Here is a 27,838-nt window from a genome sequence, read left to right as displayed (position 1 = left end):
AAAAAACACTTGTCTGTTTTTTTAAAGTTGACACTAATTGAGCTGCACTAATGTAAAATACCACAGTACTGATTTCAGAGAATACCTCCGCAAGAGGATAAGAAAAAAGGGCAGAGATCTGTTTTCAAACATGCTGGTTCAGCTCAGGTCATTACCATGCCAACCATAACTTCTCTATGGACGTGATTCAGTCCTCATTCATTAACTGCCAAAGCCAAAAAAATGCGCAATATTTAAAGACCGAGTGAGTTTTGGGGAAATTTTATTGTACTGGAAGATAAAATGAAAAGGTAAACATGTCAGAATCTGTTCCCAGTTACTCAACATAACTCAGTAGTGGACATAAAGGCTTTTCGGCAATACTGGCCAGGGCTTAACTCCTTTTGTAAAAATAGCTGTATGTCTGTGAGTTCTCTCTGCCTTTACTCACTTTGACTGGAATAGAGCATGGACTCACTAACCTATACCCAGCGACTCCTCAGAAGCCAATACTGCACATTTTCTGTCTCCTTACCAGAAATTTATGTTTTGGTGAAAGTTTGAAGTAGAGTTGCTAAACTGAACCTAGATCTTGCTTAAAGGCCAAAGACTCTCCACTCTGCCTGTTTTAGTGATAGGACCAGTAAAATCTGAGCCAGTGGTGTCAAGTTTGAGAGGCATAACATAATCACAAATACCTTGCAATTTACTCTGGATTTTACCACACTAATGTGAATGTGGTAAACTTTGTGAGTTTAGTCAAAGAGGTTTCAGACTCGGGCTTTTGAAATTTATGTTCCAAAAATAAGACTTGGTTGGTGTATTCAGCTGATGTGTTTGTATTATAATAAATGTTCTGATTATTTTTTTTAAAGATACATCTGCAGAAGTGAAAGTGGGGAACCCTTTCATACTGTTACAGCAGAGTCCATCTCAGCTGCTCTCCCAGCTTGTGTTTGAGAGACAGGTTCATCCTGACAGGTTGGTGCTTTTCAGATTATACTTCTCTAGGTTATTTTGATGTTGGTGACTTTGGGCCTCAGCCAGGGTTGAATTCTTCTCTGGCTGCTTAGCACAGGTAGTAGTACAGCCCGCTGTGTCCTGCCAGCCGGTCACTTAATGCTGCAAGGATTGGTGTGCAGGGGTAACTTAGTTTTGGCTTCTCTACCAACCTGAAGATTTTTGATAGGGAAAACTATCCAGATCCATATTTTTAACAATTACTGTATGTGGTGAAGAGAGAGTGCGTTATGTGGATTTTTTTAATTGAATGTGTGAAAGTTCAGAGCAGTGGAGTTGCAACTTAGCAATGTAATAAAATAAAATAGACCATTAGGGCTTCTTAAGAAAACAGCTGGGCACGGCTCTTGCCCTGGTCAGCAGATAAACTGGATAATCTAAAGTTCTTCCATCACAAATAATGAAATTAGGCTGGCATGGAAAGTGTCTGAAAGTAGCTCTTAAAAAGATGAGCACTAATGGTGAAGCATTTTAGTATGTTGTATTCAGGTAAAAGTAAATGTTTGAGAAGTTCCTTTTCTTTAATGGAATGTCAGCATAAGCTCCGAGTTATCAATTTCATGCTGTATATGTTTTTTTTCATACTGAGTAAACATAGAATATGTACTCTTCCCCTGTATGTACTTGTGGAGAATATTAGGGGGCTTGTGTTCACAAACCATTTGAAAGATTTATGAAAATATGTAATTGTAAAGTACCTTTCGTATGTGTAAGCTGGTTCTCTTTTCAATCCTGCAGGCTTTCTTCTCTTTTGGCTAAAGAAGAGTTGAACTTGAATGTGCAGCAAGTTATTGTTAACTGTTGCTGTGAACCACTGTCCTTGTGCAGTGCAAGGCGAAACAGCCAGGCAAAGTCTCTTCTGATGAACATCAGCAGCTTAGCACACCAGTGTGCCTCCCACTGCCTGCAGGATGTTGACATGCCTGTTCACAATTCCGCAGTGACATCCGAGGATATCTCCACTCAGGCCCCATCCTCTGTGAATGACTTGAGCCAGCACACACTCACTGCCTCCTCCCTGGACTTCTTAAAGTCTCAGTCGAAGCTAATGGCCACAGTGGCATGTCTAAGTGCATCTAATGTACAAAAAATTCCCAAATCAAGTTTATCTTGGATGGAATTTCGGGGCAAACGGGAGGTGCCCTTAGGTTTGGAACAGATTTCCAGGGAGTGTGAAGCATTGTTGAAGGAGTTCCCAATATTGGAAAGATTTCTTCTTGCTATGTTTGAGCCACTTCAGTATCATCAAGAGGAAGGTAGCAGTTTGGCTACTGTCTTCTCTGGCAAAACATACATATCTCTGGTTCTCCTAGGATTGCATTCCACCACAGCTGTTAAGGTATTAACGGGAGTCTTTGAACAAGCTCTTGCTGCAAAGGATTGGGACAGAGCTCTGAAGGTCTTGGATCTGTACAGTCAGGATGTGGAGGAGCTGGTCAATGTGAAGGATGCTGTGCTGAGCTGTGCAACTGCTGAAGGTAAGAAGGATTGTCAGGCTTTTTTTCCAGTGATCTTTTTCTTTTTTTTCCTTTTTTTCTTTCTTTTTTTTTTTTTAAATGAAGAATACAGCCTGGATCAGGAGGTGGAAACTAAGGTAGTGGTCCGTGGGCAAATCCAAAGACAGAAACAGATCCCTTCCTTTCCTTCATCCTAGATTTGCTTTCTCTGGTGGTGTAGTTTCTGTTTTGCAAATGTACAAATCCTGACCAATTTAGTACAAGAGAACTGGAATGCATCTGTAGTGTTATTTTTATGTGAAGAGCTGGGTACTGTTAATGGAACATCTCTTACAGCAGTATCATTGTCATACATGGACGATGTATCCTGTGAAAGGAGGTGCCTTTTGGAATATAAAGATAGTAAGCGTCCCATGCTAACTTTGGTTACTTCCCAAGAGTGTGACACTTGGGATAAATCTAGTATAGATTTTTCAGCACTGTACTGTTTCTTTTGGTGATGTGATTTGGTGAGTATCAGGATTTTTTTGTTTTCCAAATTACAGAAACTGAGTTTCAAACCAGTGATTTGTTTCTTCCACAGATAAGGATGGTTGGCAATACTTGTTCCCAGTAAAAAATCCAATGTTGAGAAGTAGACTGGCCCTGCACTGTCTGGACAAATGGCCCCTCGATGCCTGTTTGGAAATCCTAGCTTATTGCATTTCTGATTTAGGCATAACTGATGAACTAAAAGCCAGTCTGCAGAGCAGGAAGAAAGAACTTCAGGTTTATCAGAAGGTACAAAGTCATTCTTTAACCAGTGAGATGAAACAGGCAGCAGGGAGCAAATATACTTGTCCTTTGAAACAGCTTTAGCCCTTGGTTCTTGGTTTTTGATCATAAAAGCTTTCCAAGTCTTTCATCCAAAACTGTCTATGTATTTTCAGTGCTTTAGTATCCAGTTAACACTCTGCTTCCATCCTTCGTAACTCTCCCACTTCCTATTGGCATTCAGGTCTGCAAATATGATTACACTTAAACATTTGTGTGAGGCTGCTTTTTTGCAAAGTATGTTTTTCTATTCTGTAAAAACACTAGAGCCTCTGGAAGCCTTCCATGGCAATTCATCATTTTATAAGCTTGAGAGGTGCAGATGCACCAGGTAGGCATGCTGTACAAGACTAGTGGTCTAATAAGCCTGTCTGTATTGCAGTCAGTTCTTCTAACTGCAGACACCCAAGTTAAGTCAGACTAGCTGGCCTGGAATTCAGCACCGACTGAAAAGCCAAAAAGCAAAAAAACGAATCATAAATCCCTGCTGAGCTCTGTCTGGTGGTGGTTCTTCTATCTGACAGTTAGCTCAGTTGTCTCTCTGTCAGTGCCAGCAATGTCTGCAGTATACATGTACTTTTTCATTTATAATTATTGCCTTCCCTTATAATTAAACCTTCCCTTATAAATGTGCTTTGTAGATTTATACCTCTGAGAAAACGGCATAGGTTTTTTTGGAGTGCAAGTGCATTGCATCCTCCCAGGAAAGGGATAGTGATAAATATGAATATCCTTTTTTACTTCTTTCTTTGTGTGAAGCAACTCTTTTATGTGATCAGTTCAGCTGTTTTCTTAGAGTTAATGATTGTTGTAGATAAAGCTTTTAAAATTTGTGCTACCCTAATACTAACTTTTTCAGATTTTGAACGTGCAAAATGAACCATTGTGGAATGACTGGCAAGATCTGAAAAAAGCCTGCACTGATGACCCCCAGGCCGTCATGAATATAATTTTGAAAGCAAAGGTTAGGCATCATTATGTGAATTTTGTTGAATTAGAATGCATTAAACTTGAATAGATAAATTTGTTGGAATAGCATCTTAAAACACTGATCAATGGAGATTACCTTGGGAGGAAGGATTCCTTTACTTAGTTTTGTGCTACAGAAACAAATACAGGTCTGTGTTTAATGTCAAGATTTATGTGTAGTTAATAGTCCTTAAGTTTAAATTATAATTGTTACTCTGAGATACAACCTGTTCTTTTCTCTTAGAATTTTCAAGACTTTAATAGCATGGCTTTTAACACAATACAGGCTTGATTACTATAGAAGTACTAATACTGTAAGTCAGGCTGGCTTTAAGTGTCTCTCTAAAAAGCCAACTTGCTTACTGTGAGATGAGAAGGTATTCTCAATGCAGGCTATGACTGACAAAATTGACTATCATCTTCCCATTGTCAGTGCAATTATTTACTTTTTGTGTGTGGGAAAGTAGGCTAAGCTGTAGAATTTCTCAAGTTCATCAGAACTTTGGGAGAAACAGCCGTATGAAAGAGAGTAGTTTGCCCTTTTATTTTTACATTTTTTTTTTTTAAATTCTTTAGGATTATGAGTTGTGTGAGGAATGGGGGCACTTGTATCCTGTCCCAAGGGAAGACTTGATCAACCTTCACCGTGAGCACCTTCTCCACTTACTGGAGATGGGAGACATGGAAAAAGCATTGCAGGTAACAGCAGAACTCTTTCAGCCTTACATCCATAGATCAAATAAGTTGAGAACTGTTTTCTTTGCCTTCTTTTTATGCAGTTTCATGGCCTTTTCGGTTCCTCCCTTAAGAGATGCTATTTGCTTTGATATGCTTTCAGGATCCTGGCTCTCCCCTGTTCCGCTTAAATGAAAATCCAGCTTGCCAGTCTAGTTGTTGGACCTAATAGCATAAATGTCACTTACGTGGAAATACAAGGCCCCTTTTATTTGAAAAATTGTAATGAAGCATTTCTGTTCTGCTTAAGCAGAAGAAACAGAAGTGGAATTAGTAGCAGGAATTGGTCAGTTGTTCTTCAGTGCCCAAATTAGTGAAGCATGAATTCTTCTGGTTTTAATAATTATAGAGCTGTTCTTAATAAGAGAGAACATAAAATAAAGTACAGGCTCTTTCAGACTACGTAGCTTTGAAAATTTTCTGGTGGAGCCCTCTCATCACTATACCTTTTGTCCCATCCATTGCTTAATTTTTTTTGTTAGCTTTAATTTTAAAAATATTTTGGTTAATAAAAGGAGCAAATAGACAATGAGTAGTTTATAAATGGATTATTTAAATCATCCTTACATATGTAAGACACTTGTACAAGTTAATTTGCTTGCTGGACCATTGTAGGGCAATAATATGTCACGGACTGCCTGTTATAAAGGCTACTTTTCAGAAATCTGGTAGGGATTCACTGTATTTTGTTTGTATTTGTAGCTTTTACAAAGAATTGAAGACCCTGGTATTTGCCTTGCCATCAGTGAACAGTCTCTCGACCAGCATCCGAACTTGGCAGCCTCTCATTTCTTGGCCGATTACCTCACAGGTCACTTCTATGCAAATCTGACAACAGCACGCCGTAATGAAATCCAGGCACTGTATATAGGATCAAAGGTGAGTAAAACTCCTGCATTGTGGGATTAACAGCAATATAGTTTTATACAGAAGTAATTTTATAATACATAATATACACATAATATATAAAGTCTGTAGATTTTACCAGAGCATTCTCACCATATCAGATCTAAGATTCTGAGTCTCATGCATCCAGAGGAAGGTTAGAGATGGCTTAAAACTTGTCTTCATCTCCATCTTTGCAGTTCCTGTATTATGAGGTGGTTGTAGCTCCCAATGTGAACAGACCAGTTTTGTGTTTGAGCTGTAGGGAGTGGAAGAATGCACAGACTAAAAGGAGGAGGGGTATAAAAATTGCAGTGTTTATCAGGACAGTTGCTGTCTTTGTCTCAGTGAAAAAGAAAGCATCCCCAACTTATTCTCTGTGTCAGAACCACCGAGTGTCCTTCCTGTGTAGTAATGTAAACAAATATATTCTCCCCTGTATAGTCATAGTTGAGACCATGCTAGAACATATTTGTCACAGGGTCACAAAATGCTTTCTACTCTTAACTGCCTCTGAAGTGAGGCAGTGTTTTATAGAACGGGAAAGTGGAAACCGAGTAATTTCCGCAAATCCTCTCAGTAATACTGTAATAGAAGTAGGAATAGGTCTGAGAATTCCTGCCTCCATTTTTTTTGCATCTATATATTATTCCATTCTCTGCGTCAGATATTGTGCTAGTTTCTTGTCTTTAATCTCACAGAAACACAGATTTGAAGAATACAATTTTAACATATGCTTTTTTCCTTGTGTCTCAGGTGCTGCTGACTCTGCCTGAGCTCTCCCGTGTTAACTACTTCCACCTCTCCTCCAGGCCGCTGCTCATGCTGGAACAGCTCCTCATGAATATGAAGGTGGACTGGGTAGCTGTCGCTGTGCAGACACTACAGCAACTCTTAGCTGGACAGGAAATAGGTTTTACTGCAGAAGACATTGACAGTTTGCTCTCCAAGTATGCAGAAAAAGCTCTCAACTTCCCTTTCGCATTAAAAGAAAAGAGATCAGGTGACTGTCTGTGAGAATGCTGTTTTTCACTTGGGAAAGAAGGACCAATTTCCCCCAATAATCATTTCACCAATTGTGCCACAGCATTTTTAGATGCGTGCATCCAGTCTCCCTCTAGCCCAGAACATGTTCTTAAAGTCTTTGCCTTTCTTGTAAATAGATGTTCTCAAGGACCGACAGCTTCCGGAGTTTTTTGGACTTTCCTCTGTTGTTCGTTTTCGGGATCTCTTTTCTTGATAGTGTTCAAATTTATTTCATTCCTGTTTAATGGAGTTACCGACGGCGTAAGCTGTTCTAAAACCTGCAGCCAGCTGCATCTTCTCCCAAATAGAATGGGGATTTAATCTTTCATAGTCCTTCTTCCCTCCAGAGTCCTGTTCCTTTTTTCATATAAATGACTTTTAAACTTGTAGTTCTATTTAACATTCTCAGCACAGTTCTCCTTTCTGGTTTGCCAGTCCCTTCTCATCCATGTTGTCTTTGATTCTCCTGCATTTGGCTCTCTCCTTTCAGGGTTTTAGAACTGTAACAGCAGAGGGTGCTGCAGATCAGTCCAGTACTTTTGTTTCACTCTTTTAAAAGCACATGGTGTGTGTACCTATCTATATCTATTTATATCCATGTATATGGTACAACTTGCTTTTTACCAGTTTCCAAATGTTGACTTCATTTTATGATTTAAAGATGCAGCTCCTGTTAAGATAAAAGCATCAGACTTATCTTCTTTTCCTGCTAAATGACCTGTAACTTTGCAAGTGTGTTCCTTCCACTGCAATGTGAAGCATTTAATGTTTGGCATGAGCATCTGCTCTCAACTGGTTGTTTTCACATTTCATACTTACTGCTGTATTATTCCTGTGCTTATCAGTAGCCCATTGCTTTGGTAAGGATCCCTTTCTCTCTGTTTTAGGTCATTGAATTTCATATAGTTTTACATGAATTGTTGTGGGCTAATTTTCATGAAAACATAGTAATTTGTAGTTACATAGCTAGGGCTGTGCTTACATGCTTACATACTCCTGTCAGTGGATTGCTCTAACCTTCGTAAAAACAGGTAGATGTATGGCCAGTATTATACTCTGATTTATTTTTTTTCTTCTTTGTCCTAGATTCTCTGGTACGTATCCAAGAAAGTCTCAATCAGGTGTTGGAGTGTGAAGCACTGTCTAAATCGGGATCATCAGAACTATCTCCTGTCAGCTTTACTGGTAAGATTAATACCCTGGTGCCATTTTCTTTCAATCTGTTCTTATTTATTTTTTATCCTATGTATGTGTATCCCACTGCTTAATAGTAACTTGGGTCACATTTAATGCAATTAGTAGGTCTCTACATTTGGTTGCTTTGGGCCCAGTTTAAAGAAAACTTAATGGGGAACAAGAAGTGTATGGCTTTTGTTTTGATTTTTGGTAGGTATCTACAAAATGTCTGAAAAATCAGCACAAAAGCTTTGTGTTGCAAACCTACAGAGAAAAACAAGCCTGAACAGACTATAGGAAACAGGACTACATCTGCAGGAACAGAAAAATTACCTCTTTGCCACAGCTAGGTTGCTAGTGGATTAATGGTGCTGCAGGTTAATCTTTCTGTGTCTTGACTTCTGTACTCTCTCTCTCTGGGTATATGGGCAGAGCTTGCCTGGAAGCCCATCATTGTGGTACTTGTCCCTGACTTCCTGTTCTGTATTCAGTAACTTTTTTTCTTCTGGACCTTAATTTGGGTTTTACCATAGAAATTTCATCCATGTTGTATTTTTTTTGTCATTCTTTTGGTCCTTGAATTTATTTTTTTTCTGGGATCCCTCTTGTGACCTGAGGGAAATAGCACACCTCGTATTGTTTGAGAGGCTCCACTCGTAGTCCTCAAACACAGATAAATAGAAACAAAATAATTTAAGCCAAAATTCCTGAAAAATATCTGTGGCTTAAAATCAGCATCTAATGCAAAAAATACCCCTCAGAGGATATATATTGTGAGAGATGCAGAGTCTTTGGTCTCGGAATGACTAGCAAAGCATACCCTCAGACCTCTATGGCTGGGGGTTCTCAGCAAGTGGTGGGCCTGAACTAGCGCTGCTCAGTGATATCCTCATCTACAGTCTAGGGTGTCTGAACTGTTCTCTGCTTCTGTATCCTGAATTGATGACTCTTCTTGCTCTGCCCACATGAAGTGACAGCAGTGTCTTGGATTGGATTGTGTAGTTCTTCAGTTTTTCTCATAGTGGTCACCTTAATATCTGTATGTTGTTACAAAACTTGAATGCATTGTCCTCTAATGTTCCTTTGCAATCCACTGTCTACTTGGATGAGCATGGATTAGCTTTATTGGAATAGTGATTTTTTCTTTCAGTATTCATGTACACAGAAGGTGACGTGCAGGGCTGCAGTGACATTTTGAACTTTTTAATTAGCCTGTAGTATAACTGGCTCACATCATATAAACTAAAAGCCTGTCTAACGCTGTAAACTTGATTCAATGAGTATTTCACTGTCAAGGTCAAAGATCCCAAAGGCCAAAAACTTAAACTCCTGCCTCTTTGAACTGATTTCCCCACAGTAAGTTGTAAAAGGGACCAGAACGGGGAAGGGTATGCTGTTGCTGGCCATACCACACCTCTCCTGAGATAACAAAGAAAAGTCTCAGTCTTCAAAAATGTTAACGCTGGGTATCCTTCAGATTACATTTTGTTATGTCGCTTTTTGGTATCCATATACTGGGGTATGTTTTGTCTTCCTCCTCTAAGTCTCTGCTTATGATAGAAGAACAGATGTTGATGAGGTGTCTTAGACTTCTCTAATTGTTATGGTAAAGTTCTATTAATAACTATGTACTCTTATCAGTATTGAATTACTGTAAGTTTACAATATTACAATTTTAGATTAAATCATATATAATCTTTACGCTATGTTATTCTGCTATGTGTGGTTGAAAGGTAATGGTAGTGGTCATGCAAGCCAGAAAGATCTTGCAGCCTCAGCAAGACTGTAGCATTTTCTGATATTCAAGACTCCATTAAACAGCGTAAGTCCTGTTCCATGTTTCTCTTGGCCTGGCTCTTTTTAAGGTGGCACCATATCTGCAAGTCCAAGAGACAGAAGCCTGCAGCAGAATTTGTTTCCTCAAGAATTTGTGCCTCCTGAGAAGCCACCACCAAAGCAGCAATGGATACCCGATGACACTGAAACGATATGTATGGTTTGCAAAACTGAACGCTTTACTATGGTAAGGCACAAAAAATGAAGTACAGACACTGCTAGAACTTAACGTGAACACTTGCTCATAGTCAGCGTCCTAAGAGGCACTAGCTACTTTAGCAGGTTTGTCTGCATCAGTGTAGTCCTGGCAAGATTGCCAGTCCTTGCGTATTTAATCATTAGTTTCCATTTAGTGTAGTTGAGGAGAGTGGCAACAATTAGCTCCTTTCAGAGTCCTGTGAAGTGATAGAGCCTAAAGAGAAAATCTGGTCATCGGAGAGGAGACAACCATGAGATCTGAAAAATGTGCAATAATAGTAGTAGTAATATTTCAAAAGGCTGTCTAGTTGACTGTGCTGGCAAGAAATAACATGAGCATCAGACGATTCAGATTACCAATATAGAAAATGTAATCTTTGCTGTTGGTTACACTTTTCTGAAACCTGTTGTTTCATAGAGTATTTGAGCATCTGCATTGTTGCTTTAAGGGAAAAAAATTCATTTTGAGTATTGCAGGTGTGCTGGCAGTCTGTTATCTTCTATTGCTTAGAAACAGTACTGTTTTCTCAAAGTATCTGTTGCTTTTGAATTTGGAAATTACTAAGAAGGTGTCAGAAAGACAGTCTACAGCTTCTGACTTCCAAGAGATGATCTAAATAGCGCTGTGATCAAAATTGGGAAAATTTGAATAGTGGAAAGCCCAAAACTGCAGCAAACGTTTTGAATAGCTGCCTCTGGGTTTGGGGTTGGGTTTTCTGTTTTTTTTTTTCTTTCTTTCACCATGCCCTCTCCAGAAAGGAACTGTAACAGTGAGAATCAACTGTATAGTTCTGAAAAACCTTGTCGTGCATGCTGTTTCCTTTCTTCAAATGGAGTGAGTTAGTCATAAGTGGAGGCTAATATGGAGGGTACTTCAGTAAATTCCTTCTGTTGCTCATCCATGACCTCTTTTGCTTAGTTTAACAGGCGCCATCACTGCAGGCGCTGTGGCAGGCTGGTGTGTAGCTCTTGTTCCACCAAGAAAATGGCAATAGAAGTTGGAAGAGAAAATCTGTCTCGTGTATGTGATCAATGCTATAGCTACTACAATAGAGAACATCTGCCTGGCTTGGTACAAGACGCAAGCATGTAAGTCCTTCCATTCTAGTTCTCCTCCATTTCATGTTGACTAGCTCTGCTGAACATACCAGTGTTTTAATGTTACTCCATAATCCCTTGATTATGACTCCTTGAACCCTTGCAGATTCAAAAGCAAGTTCATGATTAAATCGGCTTTGAAACTGCCCTTAATGAAAGGGACAGCTGTGATGACAGATTTTTCATGATGTCGTTGCTTTAAGCTGAGAATTGGACTGAAATTCATTGTGCGTATGTTAGGCGAGCTGATGAAAAGTGCAACTGAAAAGAGTGGGTTTTAATCTCTGTGACCTTCTCAAGCCTGCTGATACTGCCATAGCTGATACTGCTGTCAGGGTCACAGAGAGTACAATTTACTCTTTTCAGCTGCACTTTCAGTTGCATTTCCTCTTTTCCAAGCAAGCCTTCAGACAGCAGTATCTGCTATGGTAGTATCAGCAGGCTTGCTAGAAAAAGAGCAATATTGTGCAGATCTGAAAAGGAATCTCTGAAAAAATAAGCAGTCACATCTAGTTAAACCAGGTTGCATCAGAATGGTTGCTTACTCTGCCAGATTAGGTCGGTAGAGCCTAGCACTGAGTTTGAATGCCACCTGTCATGTTTTAATTGCTTTAGTGTCTGAGGTTTTTTATACTTGCCCTATTTGTATATCAAAACCAACTAAATCTTAAAAACAGAGACCTGGATGCCAAAAACTTCATTTTAGCTCTGACATACTCTGATACTGGGCAGTTCTTCTTGTTCTCTGTGTCTGCTTTTTTATGATGTGTGCAACAGAAGGTTTTAAGAACTATAAGGTTATTCCTACAGAAGGCTATAAGAACTGATTACTTAGTGTAGTTGAAATACAACAATGCAGAGCAGAGGCAGGATCTTAGATTTCCAGACAGTAGGGGGGTAAGGGCAGGGCAATGGGTCAGAGAGGGAAAGATGTTAGATTTTTACAAGACAGCATTCTGAAAAGGCTAGCCATATTCATCTCTCCTTTAAAACTGTGTTTTCCCCAGTGTGCTGGAGTAGGCATGATGTTTCTTTCTGTCATTTTCTTACAGCAGAAAAGAAGATCAGGACCAAGTGGAAGGTAAGGAATAGAGTAATGTTAAACTTCAGTTTTTTTAAGTGCCTGATTAGCAGCAGAGTTAGAGATAGGAAGCTGATACATCACATCTAGTTGCAGCTGAAGGGGGATCTAAACTTAAGTTACAGAATATAACTGACGATTTTTACACGTGCAGGCTGAAATTGAACGTTGCAAACTTCTGGGAATGGAAACTGAGATTTAGGAGAGATGTCAATATTGAACATGCTGGATGGGGATTAAAGAAAGGAACTGAAAAACAACAGTTGGAGAATGCACTTTGCATACTAGAAACAGTCAGTGAGAGGCTGTGATATGAGTAGGAATTAATTAGCCCACTACAGAGCTGTGCTGAGTAATGCTCTTTTTTACAAACCGTGATAGTACAACTTGGAACACCACTGCAGTGTGCTGTGGTGTTTCATGCTGCTGGCTGGGGGTAGCACAGGATGAAGCCCCTTTCATGGGTCTGGTTGTGTCCTGAGTTTCATCTCCTTTGCTGATTGTGTGCATATGGAGTAGTAATTTTTCTTCAGTGCCTCAGTTCCCACATCTAATATCATAACACTTCAGAAATAATAACAAAATTTAGTTGACTTTTCCTTTACGCTGCCATTTTTCCTCAGAAAGTATTTACTGTTTATTGCTTAGTCTGGTGTTTGAGGCGATTCTGAAAAATTTTCCTACACTGATGTGAAATTCTGGCAGACCAAAACATAGCAAAACATAGTTATTTGAAGTGCTTATAGCAGTAATTTATATTTTTCCTAACTTGTCCCTTTTAAATATGGTGGCTTTTTTTTTTTTTTTTTTCCTCTGTGGACAGAAGTTTGCATTACTGCTACCTTTGTTACAAGACTGAAACAGCTGAAATGCAGTTTCTGAACTGCTGCTTCTGGTTAGATCTTTCTCTTTGCCTGCAGCATTGCTACACGTCACTGGGCCTACATGTTTCATTCAGTAGGAGTGAGTAAGAACAGTAAGGAAATCCTCAAATATAAGAGGGAAAGTGTTTTATTCTGCTGTTCTACCTTACCTGATGAGACTGTGAAGGTGGCTTATCAAATGTTTTCAAGTCTGGTTTATTGTAATTATTCCAGTTTCCAGTTCAATTTAGAAACAGTGTTTTTTCTTTCTTTTTTTTTTTCATTCACCCTACAGTTTTAGAGTTACTCAACACTCTAACACCCTTCTGTGAAATCTAGAACAGTGAATTTTAAGACTTTTTTTTTTTACAGTGTTTCCAGGGAAAAGAGGAAATTGATCAGGGGAAAGAGTAGCAAATTAGCATTATCTCAATTTTTTGTGATTGTGAGGTTAGCCATTGTTTTCCTGCCAGGAACCACAATCACAAACTTGAACATCAGAGGGCTTGTGCGTTCTCAGCTGCACTCAGATGACAGACAACATTTGATTTGTAGCTGTTCTGGGTTACTAATTTCAAAATAGAAATTTACTTAATCTGGAGGAAAGAAAAAGGCTTTTCACAGAAATGAAATTTCTTGAATCATTTGATCAAAACTCTAATTTTATGCAGTACTATTTATTTGAAAATTTAAGGAGTTAGCTCATCTTCTCACATTCTTTTGTCTTAGAGCTGCTGGACTATGTGTTCAAATAACCTGAATTCTAAAATGAAGATACAGGCAGTTAAGTCGGTTTACCCGGTTTACAACTGGTTCTTCAGTTTCACTTTTTAGCTGGAACCCACAGCTCTCATATTTCCACTTGCTCCTGCTCAGAATTATTTAATAACTTGCCTGAGGGAAGGCTAAAGAGGGGAGATTGCTGTGCTTGATGTGCGGTAGGATAAAAGTTGAATAATCATTTGAAGACATGTTACTGGAGCCGGTTTTTGATGACAGGGTGTTGGTAACAATGAGAGTAAGTTTAGGTACAATTTGGCAGCCTGCTGAGGAATGGAAATGTTTCTGTAATCTGTGTGCTGAACATGTGATACTGGCAGGAAGTGGCACAAGAGGATTATAAATCACTGTTTTACGAGAGTATAGGAATACTCTGCATTATGTGTCCTTAGCCAGGTTTGTTGCTTCTTGTACAATGATTCTGCCTGCTGTTTTCTTCTCTGGCTGCAGAAACTTCTAAAAATGGATATTCCACAGTGGTGCGAATACCCAAGGCAACTGAGCTTGAATGGATTTTTTCCCTGAATGAAGAGGAGAATGAAATTGTACGCAGTGAATTTTATTATGAACAGGTGAGGTCAGGAGAAAGAGCCCCCAATATAAGCAGTTTCCTGAAGAACTACCTCAATACCCATGTTTGTCTGTCTATCATCTAATTGTCAGGCTCCCAGCTCTTCCTTGTGTATTGCTATCCTCAGCCTGCACAGTGACAGCATAGTGTGTGGCCACCAACTGATAGAGCACTGCTGCAAGTTGTCCCAAGGGCTTACCAATCCTGAGGTGGATGCTGGTCTCCTTATGGACATCATGAAACAATTGCTCTTCAGTGCCAAAATGATGTTTGTAAAAGCTGGAAGGAGCCAGGATCTAGCATTGTGTGACAGGTGATTTATCAGATGTTTACTAAAGTGTATTGAGATATTGTTGAGATCATTATCCTTCTTTACTGGGGAGTGGAGGGTGGGAGGGTTGTTTTGTGGACATTTTAAACAAGAATAGAAGTTCATAATTAAGAATAACATAAGAGTTCAAATAGTAGAAATTAATTTAATATGACTACATAATAATGACAAAATTCTCAGTAGGGAGAAATAATTCACAAAGTCTGGGGTAAATATTTTACTTCTGATATTGTGTATCTGCTTTCAATCTATATTTCAATATAGGATTTTAAACCTTCACTTCTTGAGAATGAGCAAGCTACACTTTCTTCAAGTTTTGTCCTATGGAGCTTGAGGTGGCAGGTGTAATACATAAATTTTACACGTGCTACTTTGATTTGGTAACATAGAGCTGGAGTCTGCAATCAGCATCTGCCAGTATTCCACAGAATGTGGCAAAAAGCCCAATAAAAAATAGTCTGAACGGGATAGTATGATGGATAGAGAAACTGGTATACTGGTGATTAGGAACCACTGTTCTAAGAGTTGTCTTTGACATAAAGTTCTTTAAGTGTATGGTAATAGTGGAAGTATTTGTTGTATGTGTTTAACGTCTTTGTTTCCTCCTAGCTACATCAGCAAAGTGGATGTGTTGAATATTTTGGTTGCTGCTGCCTACCGTCCAATACCATCTTTGGATCAGATTCTTCTCCCTGCAGCAGTAACAAGATTAAGGAATCGGCTTCTGGAAGCAGAGTACTATCAACTAGCTATAGAGGTAATGACAAGGGAGGGATGTCAGTGTTCATAATGCTTCTGTAGTGGCTTTTGTTCTTCTCCCTCCTGAGTTCAGATGGATGTGATGTGTGAAATGAACAATATTTGAAGAGTTGCAAACCCGGATTGTTTTTAAACAAGGAAGAAATAATCTTCTGAACACTGGAAAAAAATTTCTGAGAAGGAAAAGTCCTGCTGTGGAGCAGGATGCTGAAGGGAAGGGTAGGGACCTTGTTTCCCAATAAAATTAAAATTGGAATGGACTAATAGCAAGAAAGCCATTAAATACAGGACTTTTGCATCCAGTAGAAGGACAGACATCCTTTGTCACAGGACTTTATCTGAAGCTTGTATACTTGATTTCATTTGTTTGTAATCCCACAGCAGACATTAGTTAGGCACATTTCCCAAGTGTTTACTTGGAAATCAGCAGTGGTGGCAAATCTATCTGTCAGAGCTCGTCTGGTGTGGTTTATCATCTTCCGTCTTCCTCCTGCTCCTGGGATTTTGTAAACCTCTGTTTCATGGCATTGCAGTTTAAGAACAGAATATGATACTACAAATAGGATTAGGATTTTTAAGGGGTAATAAACAGCAGGAATAGATGACCTATTTGAATAAAAACAGTTCATGTTTAATGGCAGCTGGTCTACTAAGGAAAATCAAGAACAAATTCGATCAGCAAAATTATTTTATATAAAACATTTCCTGGAGGTTCGTGAAGCATCTTCTGTTGCTTTTTTTAAAAAACACAAACCTGATTAATTCTGCTCTGTAAAAATCATCTGCTTTAGAAAAGCAGATGTGAAAATGTCCTGAGTTTTAAAACTGCTGAACTAAAGTTTCCCAGGTAAATTGTTGCTTAAACTTTTACAATAAAAAATACTTCCACATTTGGATATCATGGGTGTTTTGGTAGTTGGCATTTTGTGCCAGTAATATGGAAATAATCAGCACTGGGTTTTTTTCGTATTTTGTTTTGTTTTTAATGGGAAATGTGCTCTAGAAAGAAAAGTCACAATCACAGTCTATGTGATAAGCCAGTATTGTGTGGCAATATTAACAAACAATTTTGAATTTAGGTTTCTACAAAATCTGGGTTGGATCCAGGTGGAGCGTGGCATGCCTGGGGTATGGCTTGCCTTAAAGCCGGAAATTTAAGTTCAGCAAGAGAGAAGTTTAACCGATGTTTAAAGCCACCTATGGATCTAAACCAGCTGAACCATGGTTCAAGGCTGGTCCAGGATGTGGTACAGTACCTGGAGTCCACAGTGAAGCCCATACTTATTGCGGTAAGTCTTCTGTTCTGTCTGCACTGAAGGGCTATAGCAAAGCCAAGTCATGATGTTTTAATACGCATCATATTAGCAATGCTTGTTACAATATCAAGTGTTAGGTTTTTTTCTTCTTTTGTAATGATTGTATCTTGCAAACTGAATATTGTTGAGAAATTTGTTAGCTGTTTTGTCACAGTGAATCAATGGCTGAGAACCAGATCATAGGATTTTACAGTAATTGGGGGCATACTTGGTGGAGGGCGAAGAAGCTGTACTAGTTAACGTGTTATTACTACAGTCTGAGGAAATTAAACTTAATCCCAACAATATGTTGTGATGCTGCGGTGATGTTATTTTTCTACTGAAACTCTGATAACTTTGCAGGAATTCAAAGAAGAGTTTACAAATGCTGTCCTATTCTTCTTTCTTTGTCAAAAAGCACTATTACATGGTTTGGGATTAGCTCTGAAAGTTCTGATTGGGTACCTTTTAGGTGCCTTAGGCACTTTCAGTACTAAGTAACTGCGGAATCATAACGATGAAAGACCTCTTAGTAGTACATATTTTAGGAGAATAAAAAAAGCCTGTTTGAACTAGGTTATTGAAGTAGCTGTTGACAGTGGAATTGTGTTGAAATAAATAAGCCTCCTGTCTGTCCCTGGAAACAGCCATGGAAGCTACAGCACCATTCAGCACCTCTGTTGATAGCAGGATTCCAATCTAGTGTTTATAAAAAGCATTACTGGATTCTCACCCCTCTAAAGGGATCTCTTTGAAAAACAACAGTAACAGAAATGCTTCAGGGCTGAGTGACAAGATCTAACTGAAAACAAAGTTTCCCTCTTACTCATCATCTATCATTGATTCTCTGTTTTAATGGCAGGATGATGATTACTTTGCCACACTGAGGGAACTTGAAGCAACACTGAGAACGAGAAGTATGTCTCTGGAGCTGATGTGTGAGGGGAAGATTCAACACAACAGCTACTATCAAGAATGCTTGTTCTATTTACATAGTTATGGCACTAATCTGGCGATAATAAGCTTTTACATGAGGCATGACTGTATGAGAGAAGCACTACTTCACTTGTTAAATAAGGTGAGTAATTTAATTTGCCATCATCTAAATTGAAATTTGAAAAGTAGCTAAGAGGACTTCAGGGCCAGTCTAAGATGGTAATGAGCATCATGCAGCATTCTGGGTGTTTTTCTGCGTGGGAGTTTCTGAGGTCCTAAATGTTGTTATACAAACTGACCGGTGACCAACAAGAATTTAGTGACATGAAAAAATACCTTTGATCTTTACATCTTGTATTTAATCTCTCTTCCCCATTGTGTTGAAACAGTGGTTTCTAGAGAGCAGAAAGTGTTTTAGCTTTTTTGGTAGAGGTCCAGCATCAACAGAACTTTGTCGTTTTTCTACAAAGCTGAAAACTTGGAACTACTGTCATACAATTCAGAAGAGAGAAGGAAAATTGTGAATTCCAACATGCCAGTAACACTAGACACTTTACTCTCTACTACAGTGGCTATGTCTCTTGGTGGTGGTGGTTGAATCAGACACACACTTTTGCACTTCTGTAACCGTTAGGAATATAAGGGAATACAGGATCATGTCCCAGAGGACAGAAGTCTAGGGAAGCCAAAAAGTGGTTTCCAGTTCTCCCTTAGAAAAACTGCATAATATAGGACGGTTTAAGAATGTCTGGAGGAAACAGTTCTGTTGGTGCTAAATTACAGTTAAACCTAGAAATTATTCCAAGATCCTCACTAATTCATTAAGGATGCTTCTTAGGAAGGAGCTGGAAGAGATTTGAATTGATTACATCTCACCAGCTTGAAAGCTGCTAAGTGTGTGTGGGTTTGTTTGTTTTCTTTTTTAAGTTTCTGTGCTTGTGTTTGATTTACTGATTTTTTTTCTATTATTTGAAATAATTCTTTTTGAGAATGTCCAACTTGAAACACCAAATTCCATGATCTTCACTCTGCTTATGAACTTTATTAATAGAAAATTGTCTTATCACCTCTGCTTTCTCATTGTATCATCAGTCATTCTAAGCTCATATACTCATCTGTATATTAAATTTGCTTTTCAAATGTGACCTTTATATCAGTTTAAATTTGCCATTAAAGAAAAAACGCGTATTTTTGCAATGTTGGTGAAATCATTTCTGTAGTTAAGTGGCAGACTTTGAAAATACTCTAGGCATACAATTTGATGTGGAAGTTTGGAACAAGGACACTGGTAGTGATCATGCAAAGTAGAGAGGAAGCTTTGTTACATTAAAGCTGTAAGTTACTAAGCTTCTGATGAAACGTTTTGCAGTTGGTTGTTTAGAAACATTTTATGTGTACAGGCTTTGTAGCTGAGATTTAAAAAAAATAAATACAAATTCCATATTACGTCTTTAAAATGTTTATGTAGGCCATGTTGTCACACATACTTCTTTCCATAGTAACTAACATGTGAGGCTGCATTTGCGAGACTGTAGTCAGGAGGTCAAGGAAAGTGAATATCCCCCTCAGCTCACTGCTTGTGAGGTTTCATCTGAACTATTGTGCCCAGTTTTGAGTTCCCTAGTACAAAAAATACATTGTAAAAGTGGAGCAAGTCTAATGGAAGGCCACCAAAATGGCTAGGGGCATGAAGGACACGATATATGAGGGGAGTGATAGAGCTAGGTTTTTCCAGCTTGAAGAAGAGAAGGCAAAAGAAGATCTATGTGCTGTTTTCAGCTACCAATTGGGTAATTACAGGGAAGACAGAGCCAAACTTACCTCACATGTGCAGAGTAAAAGGGTAAGAGACAGTGGACGCAATTTGGAACAAGGGAAAATCCAACTGGATATAAGGAAAAGTTTTGGGTTTTTTTTTCAGTGAGGATATTGGGACTCGGGAGCTGGGCCCCAGAGATGCTGTTGAATCACCCTACTTCATCATGCTCAGAACTTGACTGGACGGGCCCAGAGTAGTGTGACCTAACTTGGAAGCCATTCTTTGAGTGGGGCTTTGAACCAAATGACCTCCGGAGATTCCCTTCCAACCTAAATTATTTATTAGTTTTATCATCTTTGTCACATAATACTCGACTTCATGTTATATAAGGAAAACCAACAAGCCACAGGGACTCTGCTTCAAGCTACCTTTCCGATGTTTGTGTAGGAATCTCCATCGGAAGTGTTCATTGAAGGGATCTTCATTCCGAGTTATGAAAGTGGAAAACTGCATATGTTGGAGAATTTGCTGGAAACCATTGATCCAGGATTGGAGAGCTGGGGAGTCTACTTGATTGCAGCCTGCAAATACTTGCAGAGAAAGAACTACTACCATATTCTGTATGAGCTGCAACAGTTCATGAAGGTAAGATGAGGGTCAGCACCATCACTTTCAGTGAAATGTTGAATACTGTCAGACTTTTGGTTATTTACTTTGGTGTAAATCTGCATGATGGACAGTATTTTTTTGCTATTTTCCAATCCTAAAAAACAGATAGGAAGGCTTGAAGCTGACCTTTTATGTGTTTGTAATGGATCTGGCGCATGCAGTAGCTTAACTATTTTTTAAAAGAAAACAGAGCGTTGCCTGCTTTGTGTGAGCACTTTAGCACAGACAACGATTAGTGAAGGTGGTGTACTTTGGTCCATCTTAGTGTTCAGTATATTTCTTTTAGGATCATGTTCGTGCTGCCATGACCTGCATTAGATTTTTCACTCATGGAGCAAAGTCTTACACTGAACTGGGAGACAAACAGTCATGGCTTCTAAAGATCAAGGACCATCTCAAAGTCTATCTGCAGGAGGTCTCAAGAAGCTCAGGAAGGAAAAAAATGGCATTCACTTTTCGGAAGAAAATGTCTGCTGCAGATGTGTCAAGGTATCTATAAACTAGAAACTATGTTACAGGAAAGGGGAAATTCCTACCGGGGTTAACTCACAACATAAAACTATGTACAAGTTATGGGTGCCAGACATAACTGAATACCTGTATTTAAAATTTGAAGTGTAAATTTAGCCAGATCTCTCTCATACTCGGGCTTTTATATCTTGGTTTTCTTAGGGGCTTTTTTCTTTTTTTTTTTTTTTTTTTTAGGCTAGACTGACTTAAAGGTGGGGGGGAGTATATGTGATGTGATGAGGTGGAAAATAGGGAGCAGATACTTATTTGGGATTCAGATTCTCAGGCTTGCTTCTTTGAAATAACGTGAACAAGTGCTCACCTTCAGCTTGTGATGCCTGTTAAATGCACAGATCTGAAAAGCATCTCATTGCTGCAGACTTGGCTACACAAAAGACAAAGTCAAAAAGTAACTCAATTATTGTTTAGAAATATATCTTATTTTCAAATGTGTTCAAGAAATTAATAAGTTCACACAATCAACAATCGACAATTTCTCTATTTCAAAATAGTCAGAATTTTTCCTCTGTCTAGGCACATCAATACAGTTGATCTGCAGATGGAAGTAACAAAATTCCTGCATCGATGTGAGAGCTCAGGAACTTCTCAAATGACAGGGTCCTCCTTGCCCACACTCTTTGGAAACAATAACATGAAAATGGATGTTGCTTGCAAGGTACTTGTTGCTATTTCAAATACAGCTGTAACTCTAGTCAACAATGCTAACTTGATATACAGGTTGAAACATTTGATGGTTGGAGCAGCCTCTTGTATTTTTCATGGACAGGTTACTTGTGCATGTATTCAACCTACCGCTTATGAAAAATTCATGTTTTTCCTCAAAGTAGCAGAGAACACATGAGAACTTGGAGCTCCTCTCCTCAAAGCTCAAAATTTCAGAGGCAGAGGATCCCTAATACAGAGTGTAACATTCCTTTTGACTATGCCTTGCTTCAAAACACAATAGGATGTAAATACTGCTATTATTCTAACCCTTCTTAACTTCAGCTCAGCTGCATCTGTAACTTGCCCAATGTCCCATGGGAATTAGCGTGTGACAATAAACCCTGTATTTGCTCTACTTGTTGGGGTGGTGCTGTTTTCTGTTAAAGTAATGTATTGCCTTTTGTCATCTGGGCAAAATTTGGAAATGCATTTTTATTTAACTCTATGTAATGAAAAAGGAATGTGCGTCTTCAAATTTGTCTATGTCTCTTTCTTCAGGTCATGTTGGAAGGCAAAAACATTGAGGAGGGATTTGGGATTGCATTTAGAGTCCTTCAGGTATGGAAAAAACATGATATAACAAGCACTATATACAAAAGAAACTGCTGCAAGCAGTAATTGCTTAAGCAAAAGACTTTCTTGCAAAACATCTTTTGATATGCAAAAAGGAAAATCTCTTGAGAAAAGTTACGAGGTCAAGTCTTAAATTCCTGTGTATTTGGAGGAAGCTTGGTAAGGAAATGAAGATGCTGCTTCAGTAGGACACTTTCAAATTAATTGGGTTCTATAGAGGAATTCAGTGCAGCTTTTCCTTTGCTGTGCACCTTGTTCAGTGACTTAACTCTGGCAAACCACAGCCACAGATGTGAGTAGAGAGCTCTGACTTAGTAGCTTTCTGCAGTCCATGATAGCCATGCAAAGACACAGTGAATAAATAAGGCCAGGACTATCTTTGTACTATTATTCTGGCTGAGGGAGCAAAGCTGATTAACTGGGAACTTTCTGGGGACCTCTACTGCCTCAAGTCTGGGTAGAAGTTGAGGTGCTTGTCAGTCAGTGTAGCTCATGAGCCTCCAAACTTTTCTGTGTTTCACATCCATATATTGGGAGCTGCTAAAAGATACTGCTTCAAGCAGCATGGTTTGCAGTTGCCGCTTGGGCAACTGGATATAGCAGGGCCACTTCTGGACAGAGGTTTGGCACACTGAAAGAGTAGCTGTGGATATGGCAGGCCCTGCACCTGTCAGGATGCATAAGGCAGGATGCCTGTTTGTAGTGAGATGGAGAACCTTAGAAAAATAGCACTTCTTAGCAGCAACAGCAGTCACTGCCGCTCAGTAAAAATGGAGCAGTGAACCCAGCTGCCTAGCAGCACTTCTGTTTCCTTCCTGGTTTTCATTTTCTTGCCTTATTCACGGCAGGATCAGTCTGCAGCTTTTCATATGGGAGGTGTGCAATGGTCAGTTGCCTACTGTTTCTCGAGGAACACAAAGGGTGGCTGCTGGTGGGGTGGCTGGAGGAATACAGTGGGAGCTTGCTAAGTGAAGGAGAGGTAGGTAGAGACCTAGGAAAGATCTTTTGCTAGAAGAAATAAAACGATTTTTGCCATCCCTGAAAAAGAGACGGTAACAGTGCTCTTGTTCTTGAGCAAAATTGAGTTTTACCAGTCTGATTATAGAAAATCTTTGAGCCAGCCCTGAGCAGCGGTGACTGGAAAATCCAAGGCCCTCAAAACAGCTTTGACTTTTTGGAGCATGCTGTGATATTGTATTCTTAGGAAAGATTGTCTCAGTTGTATAGACTCCCTGTGAGAAAATCTGCTGAGAATATTTAACACATTGCTCTGATGTTCCAACTACCTCTAGGACTTCCAGCTGGAGGCTACAGAAGTGTACAGCAAAGTGGCCAAGCAGCTGGTAAAGCAGCAGAAGTATGGTGAGATCCGGCAGCTCCTCAAGTGTGTCAGTGAGTCTGGAGTTGCAGCTAAAAATGACGGGGATAATATTATCCTAAACTGTTTAAATGAGTTCAAGAACATTCCTGCTGAGGTAATTCCATCCTGCATTGTGTCCCTTTTGAGGTAAAATAGGTGTATACGCTACAGGCTACAGGGAAACCATCCTGTTGTGTCTGTGCTGCTCTTTTAGTCAGTCCTTCATGTCTTCTGGCTCTGTGCTACATGCATTGTTTAAAGGTGAGAGTGTGTGGTTTGCCTTATGCTCTGAGAGGAGACAATAGGTAGCTGTAGCATGCTCCTACCCTGCGCTTTCGAAACGATTGCCCATGATGGGGAGGGAACCTTTCCTTCACAGGATCCTGCCAAATGCTCTTGATTGCGGTGGGAGACTTTCACTTCAATGAGGCTTCCCTGGACAAAGCAGAGGATGTGTGGAGGCAGAAACCTCCTGCCTCCATAGAAAAAAATTTTAAGATTTCCTTTGCCTACCACAGTGTCTTTTCCATCCCAGTGAAGGAAGTAGATGCCCTTTATGACAGGTCTGTGGGATAAGATACTGACCTCATACCATTCTCTAGGGATACCTCACAGACATGGCAGGCCGGAGAAGCTCTGATAAGGGGAAGAATCTGACTTAGTATTTTCTATATGCGCAGCACTGGCAGTTGGGACAATGTAACCATCTATCTGTGATCTCAGCAGCCCTTCTGTTATGCGGGAGTTTTGGTCCCTGATAAGGTAAATGTTTGCGAACCATTGTCACTCCAAATCTGAACAGCTTTTCCCTTCTTTGGATACAGGATCTGGATAATCTGATTCAGGATATGGACAGTGATGAAAACAAGGTAAGTAGAGGAACTCCTTTAGCAAGAGCTAAACAGCCTGGTCTTGCTCTGTGGGTTACGTGCTCTGCTTCGCCATCTTTTCTCTCATCCTCACTCAGGCCAAAGTTTTGAAGGCTGCTTCCTAAATTGTAGAAATCACAGGGAATTCCTTGAGGCTGTACTGTTTGTGACTGTAGAGCTGTGATGTGAAGATAGTGATTGATGTTATCCCTGTTGGTTCCTTGACAGCTCTCCGAGCGAGGGCCAGGCATTTGTTATAGTGGGAGGAAAAGTATTTCAGAAAGGCTCATTGGTGGGTTTGCTGGTTTCGTTACCCACCTTTTCACATCGGTGCATGTAAATTTCCAGTAATAGCAGAGGACTGATGAGGAACAACATACCTCCAAGATGATCGTTTCAGCTTACTGTTTCAGGATTAGCCTATTTCCATTGTGATCAAGAGTTAAATGATGAAACTTCTCCAATTCTGATATACTTTTTTCTTAGAGAAAGCGAGGCCTAAACGCTTGGTTTCTTTGTTAGCTTTCATACCAGGCTGCCAAGCCACTGGAGAGTCACAGATAGATATGTGAAGTGTAGATACATATTTATAGATGAAGAAGCTGTGGCTTGGAGTTTATGGATTGTCATAGATCTCGAGTGGCATAGCTGGGAATAAAATATTAAGATTTGTGACTCTCCTCTGTTCTGCTCCAACTGACAAACTCAGTATTTTACATAGATTGAAAAATGGGCTATTCACTCTGCCTTTGTGTAAGATTTGTCACTGAAAGATGTGAGCTGTTGTAGAAGCAGCAATGGAAGAAAATTACTTTGCTATGAGGATATGGTAACAATGCACATGATAGGATTCCTGATGTTGATTTCAAGGTGATACTCTAAAGGAGTTTCCACAAGAGACAAACTTAATAAAATGCAGCTGTCTCTTCAGCTTTTACATTGCTATCTGCTCCGTGCCATGCTCTGCTTCACAATGTGCTGCTACTGCTTTGTACAACAGGCGTCTTGAACTAGGTAATTCCAGTGATTCCTTTCTTAAGCTTGCCCTGTTAGTTTACTACAGCTTTCTAACCAAGTTCTGCTTGCCTTTGCTGCTTCAGATCCAGGCCTACGTGATGTGCAACAAGTTGCGTTCTGCCTATCTAGTCTCAGTGAGGCAGGAGAAGACCAGAGCAGTGCAGCTTGTCCAGCACGTGCGACAGCTGGCTGAGAACAGCGGAGATGACGTTGTGAAGGCCATCTGTACCCAGTGGCTCTCAGTGCACCAGCCCAAAATAAGAAATCGGCTTCCCCAGGGCACCAGGAAGTAATGAGTAATTGACATTCACCACCATACAGGAGGAGAAGGCTCCAAGACGGCTTAAAGGCATGCGGTTCAGCAATCTCTTGGTAAAATGGCAGTCTCTTGGCTGATGGTGGTGGCAAATGGATGCTGCTAATGTGCCTCTGGTGAAAGGAAGGGAACTAAACTACAAGTGCCAGTCCTGTTATTTTGACAGTCACTACCTCAGGGTGTTTTTTGGCTATCTTATTGATGGGGGCGGGGGGGGAGGGAGACAGTTTCAAACCGAACAAGCAAGAATTTCGGTGTATGGAGAAGAGAGCACTTCTGTTTCTGGTTTGGCTTTTTTTTGTTGTTGTTTTTTTTGGTTGATTATTTTTGGAAGGCACTGAACTTTATTGTGGTTTTTTTTTTAATCCAGAAAACCTTTATAGAGGGGACAGAAAATCTCATCAACTCAGTGTAGCCTAGAGTATAAAACTTTCTGTGATTATGGATTTCCTGTAAACTTTTTCAAGATTGGAGAGACCTTCTTTTCCAAAGACCGAAATTCAGAGATTTTTTTAAGCCTCTACACAAACCGTTGTTACTCTTTTTTTTTTTTTTTTCTTTTTTTCCCCCACTAGTACAATGTGCCCAATTTCTTTAGGTCACTTGAAAAGGTAGGAACCAATTCTTCATGGCAGGTTTCTACTTACCAGTCACGCTGTATGAAGTGTGCCATTCATATGGCACTTAAGCCCTTACTAGATGGATGAAATTACAAAGGGCATATCCTGTAAGGGGGGTACAAAGGGAAAATAATCCTTTAAAATAGTTGAAAAATCACGTACCTCTTTCTTTGCCACAGTAATATCCAATAAATTGTTGCAACGCAGCTTTATCACTGAACAGTTGCCAGTAAACTTCCACAGTTTTTCATCAGGTATAGCAGAAAATAAGGATAGAGCAAGCTATGGAAAAATTCTTCAGACAGTCTGTATCTGTGTCACACAGGGATTTACCTGTTTCTTATCAGAATAGTCTGTCCCTGTCAGGTGCAATAGAACACCAGACTAAATTTTTATTAACCAGACATACTGTATAGACTATATCGTCAGGCTTTGCTCTAGAAGTGTTAGGTTAACTCAGTTCTATGAAAAAATAGGAATCTTTGTGTAATGGCTGTGTTCATGAATGCTGCAAAAAGCATCTGCTTCTCTGCAGCTGTGACTGGGATCTGAGAAACGGGCAGAAGAAAGGCAGACAGTAGTAGGACCTTCAAAAAGAAACAAACATGGCACTCCCCAAGAGTTTGTGTTTGCTGTTTACATGTATTTCAGCACAAAAGGTAGGAAAACTAGTTCACTTTTTTTGTTAAAAAGTTTAGTTCTTTACTTCAAAAGAAGCAACAGTTTTTTCTGAAGTGTAACGTAACTGTAAATAGTCCTAGTACATAAAATAATTGAGACTGTCAAGTGAGAGTTTTGCACTATCCCCAAGCTCACTCTAGTGACAGAACAGACTTCCATGGCATTGGGAAGGACCTGGTCCATCTCTTTTAGTGTTTCATGAGCAGTGCTCCACTGACACAAATGCCTCTCCTGGAGGTGCCCCACTCACAAGAGCAGGGCTAGAAATGTCTCTGAGCTGAGCGGTCAGAAATGACCACATTTAGCTTTCAGAATCTCCTGACCACAGATTTGCATTATCTCATTAGTAAGCAGTACTAATGAAAGCTGCTTTTGTTTTCTTTGCCAGACTGACCAAGCTTTCCTTCACATTATAGCCGTTAGGCTAATCCTAAAATGTGACACTATCCATGTCTTCAATCATTTCTAAATCTCTAATTATGGGGAGGAGGTTTTACTGTTTGTGGGTATCCAGATCTGCATTGCTGTAATACCTACTTTTCTGCTAGAGTGAGTTCAGCTGTGTGGAGCACAGAGAGCGGAGTTTGCGGGCAGACCAGTCACTTCTGTACCTGCCTTTTTTCCTGACCTCTTTGCACTGTACCTGATGCACTTTATATAGTGTTTGTTGTAATTTGATGTTCCTAACCTGGAATCGTAGGGATCTTTCTCTTACCAGCAGAACTGGAATTTTGATCCTGACTAACTGCCTTGTGTCACAAATAGTGCAATTATCAAGGGGCTTTGAATTTTTGATCATCAAAAAGGGATTGAGTACTGCCAGTTAAAAAGAACTTCTTGATTAATGACCAAGGTTTGTTTACAATGAAAAAGAGAATAAAGTATTATGACTGGTAACATACCTTCTGTTTGTTTCTTACCTCAGCATAG

At 39.6% G+C, this 27,838-nt stretch overlaps 1 protein-coding gene across 1 annotated transcript in view; it reads left to right on the top strand.

The window, feature by feature from the left end:
• The window catches only part of ZFYVE26 (zinc finger FYVE-type containing 26), a 47,974-nt gene extending 22,390 nt beyond the window's left edge, over positions 1 to 25,584 (top strand). Inside the window, exons 20-42 of the mRNA XM_074149945.1 lie at positions 855 to 960; positions 1,738 to 2,477; positions 3,040 to 3,236; positions 4,129 to 4,233; positions 4,815 to 4,937; positions 5,676 to 5,852; positions 6,615 to 6,861; positions 7,971 to 8,069; positions 9,926 to 10,083; positions 11,014 to 11,183; positions 12,245 to 12,273; positions 14,367 to 14,488; positions 14,580 to 14,800; positions 15,428 to 15,575; positions 16,657 to 16,866; positions 17,735 to 17,950; positions 20,015 to 20,212; positions 20,523 to 20,725; positions 21,281 to 21,422; positions 21,971 to 22,030; positions 23,338 to 23,520; positions 24,230 to 24,274; positions 25,375 to 25,584. Of these exons, the coding sequence (XP_074006046.1) occupies positions 855 to 960; positions 1,738 to 2,477; positions 3,040 to 3,236; positions 4,129 to 4,233; positions 4,815 to 4,937; positions 5,676 to 5,852; positions 6,615 to 6,861; positions 7,971 to 8,069; positions 9,926 to 10,083; positions 11,014 to 11,183; positions 12,245 to 12,273; positions 14,367 to 14,488; positions 14,580 to 14,800; positions 15,428 to 15,575; positions 16,657 to 16,866; positions 17,735 to 17,950; positions 20,015 to 20,212; positions 20,523 to 20,725; positions 21,281 to 21,422; positions 21,971 to 22,030; positions 23,338 to 23,520; positions 24,230 to 24,274; positions 25,375 to 25,584 (4,109 nt within the window). The remainder of the gene's footprint in view (positions 1 to 854; positions 961 to 1,737; positions 2,478 to 3,039; positions 3,237 to 4,128; positions 4,234 to 4,814; positions 4,938 to 5,675; positions 5,853 to 6,614; positions 6,862 to 7,970; positions 8,070 to 9,925; positions 10,084 to 11,013; positions 11,184 to 12,244; positions 12,274 to 14,366; positions 14,489 to 14,579; positions 14,801 to 15,427; positions 15,576 to 16,656; positions 16,867 to 17,734; positions 17,951 to 20,014; positions 20,213 to 20,522; positions 20,726 to 21,280; positions 21,423 to 21,970; positions 22,031 to 23,337; positions 23,521 to 24,229; positions 24,275 to 25,374) is intronic.
• The last annotated feature ends 2,254 nt before the right edge of the window (positions 25,585 to 27,838 follow it).

The sequence above is a fragment of the Numenius arquata genome, chromosome 6, assembly GCF_964106895.1.
Source record: "Numenius arquata chromosome 6, bNumArq3.hap1.1, whole genome shotgun sequence".
NCBI classification, from domain to species: Eukaryota; Metazoa; Chordata; class Aves; order Charadriiformes; family Scolopacidae; genus Numenius; species Numenius arquata.
The sequence above is the reverse complement of the archived record's forward strand: the minus strand, read 5'-3'. Positions and strand labels throughout refer to the sequence as shown.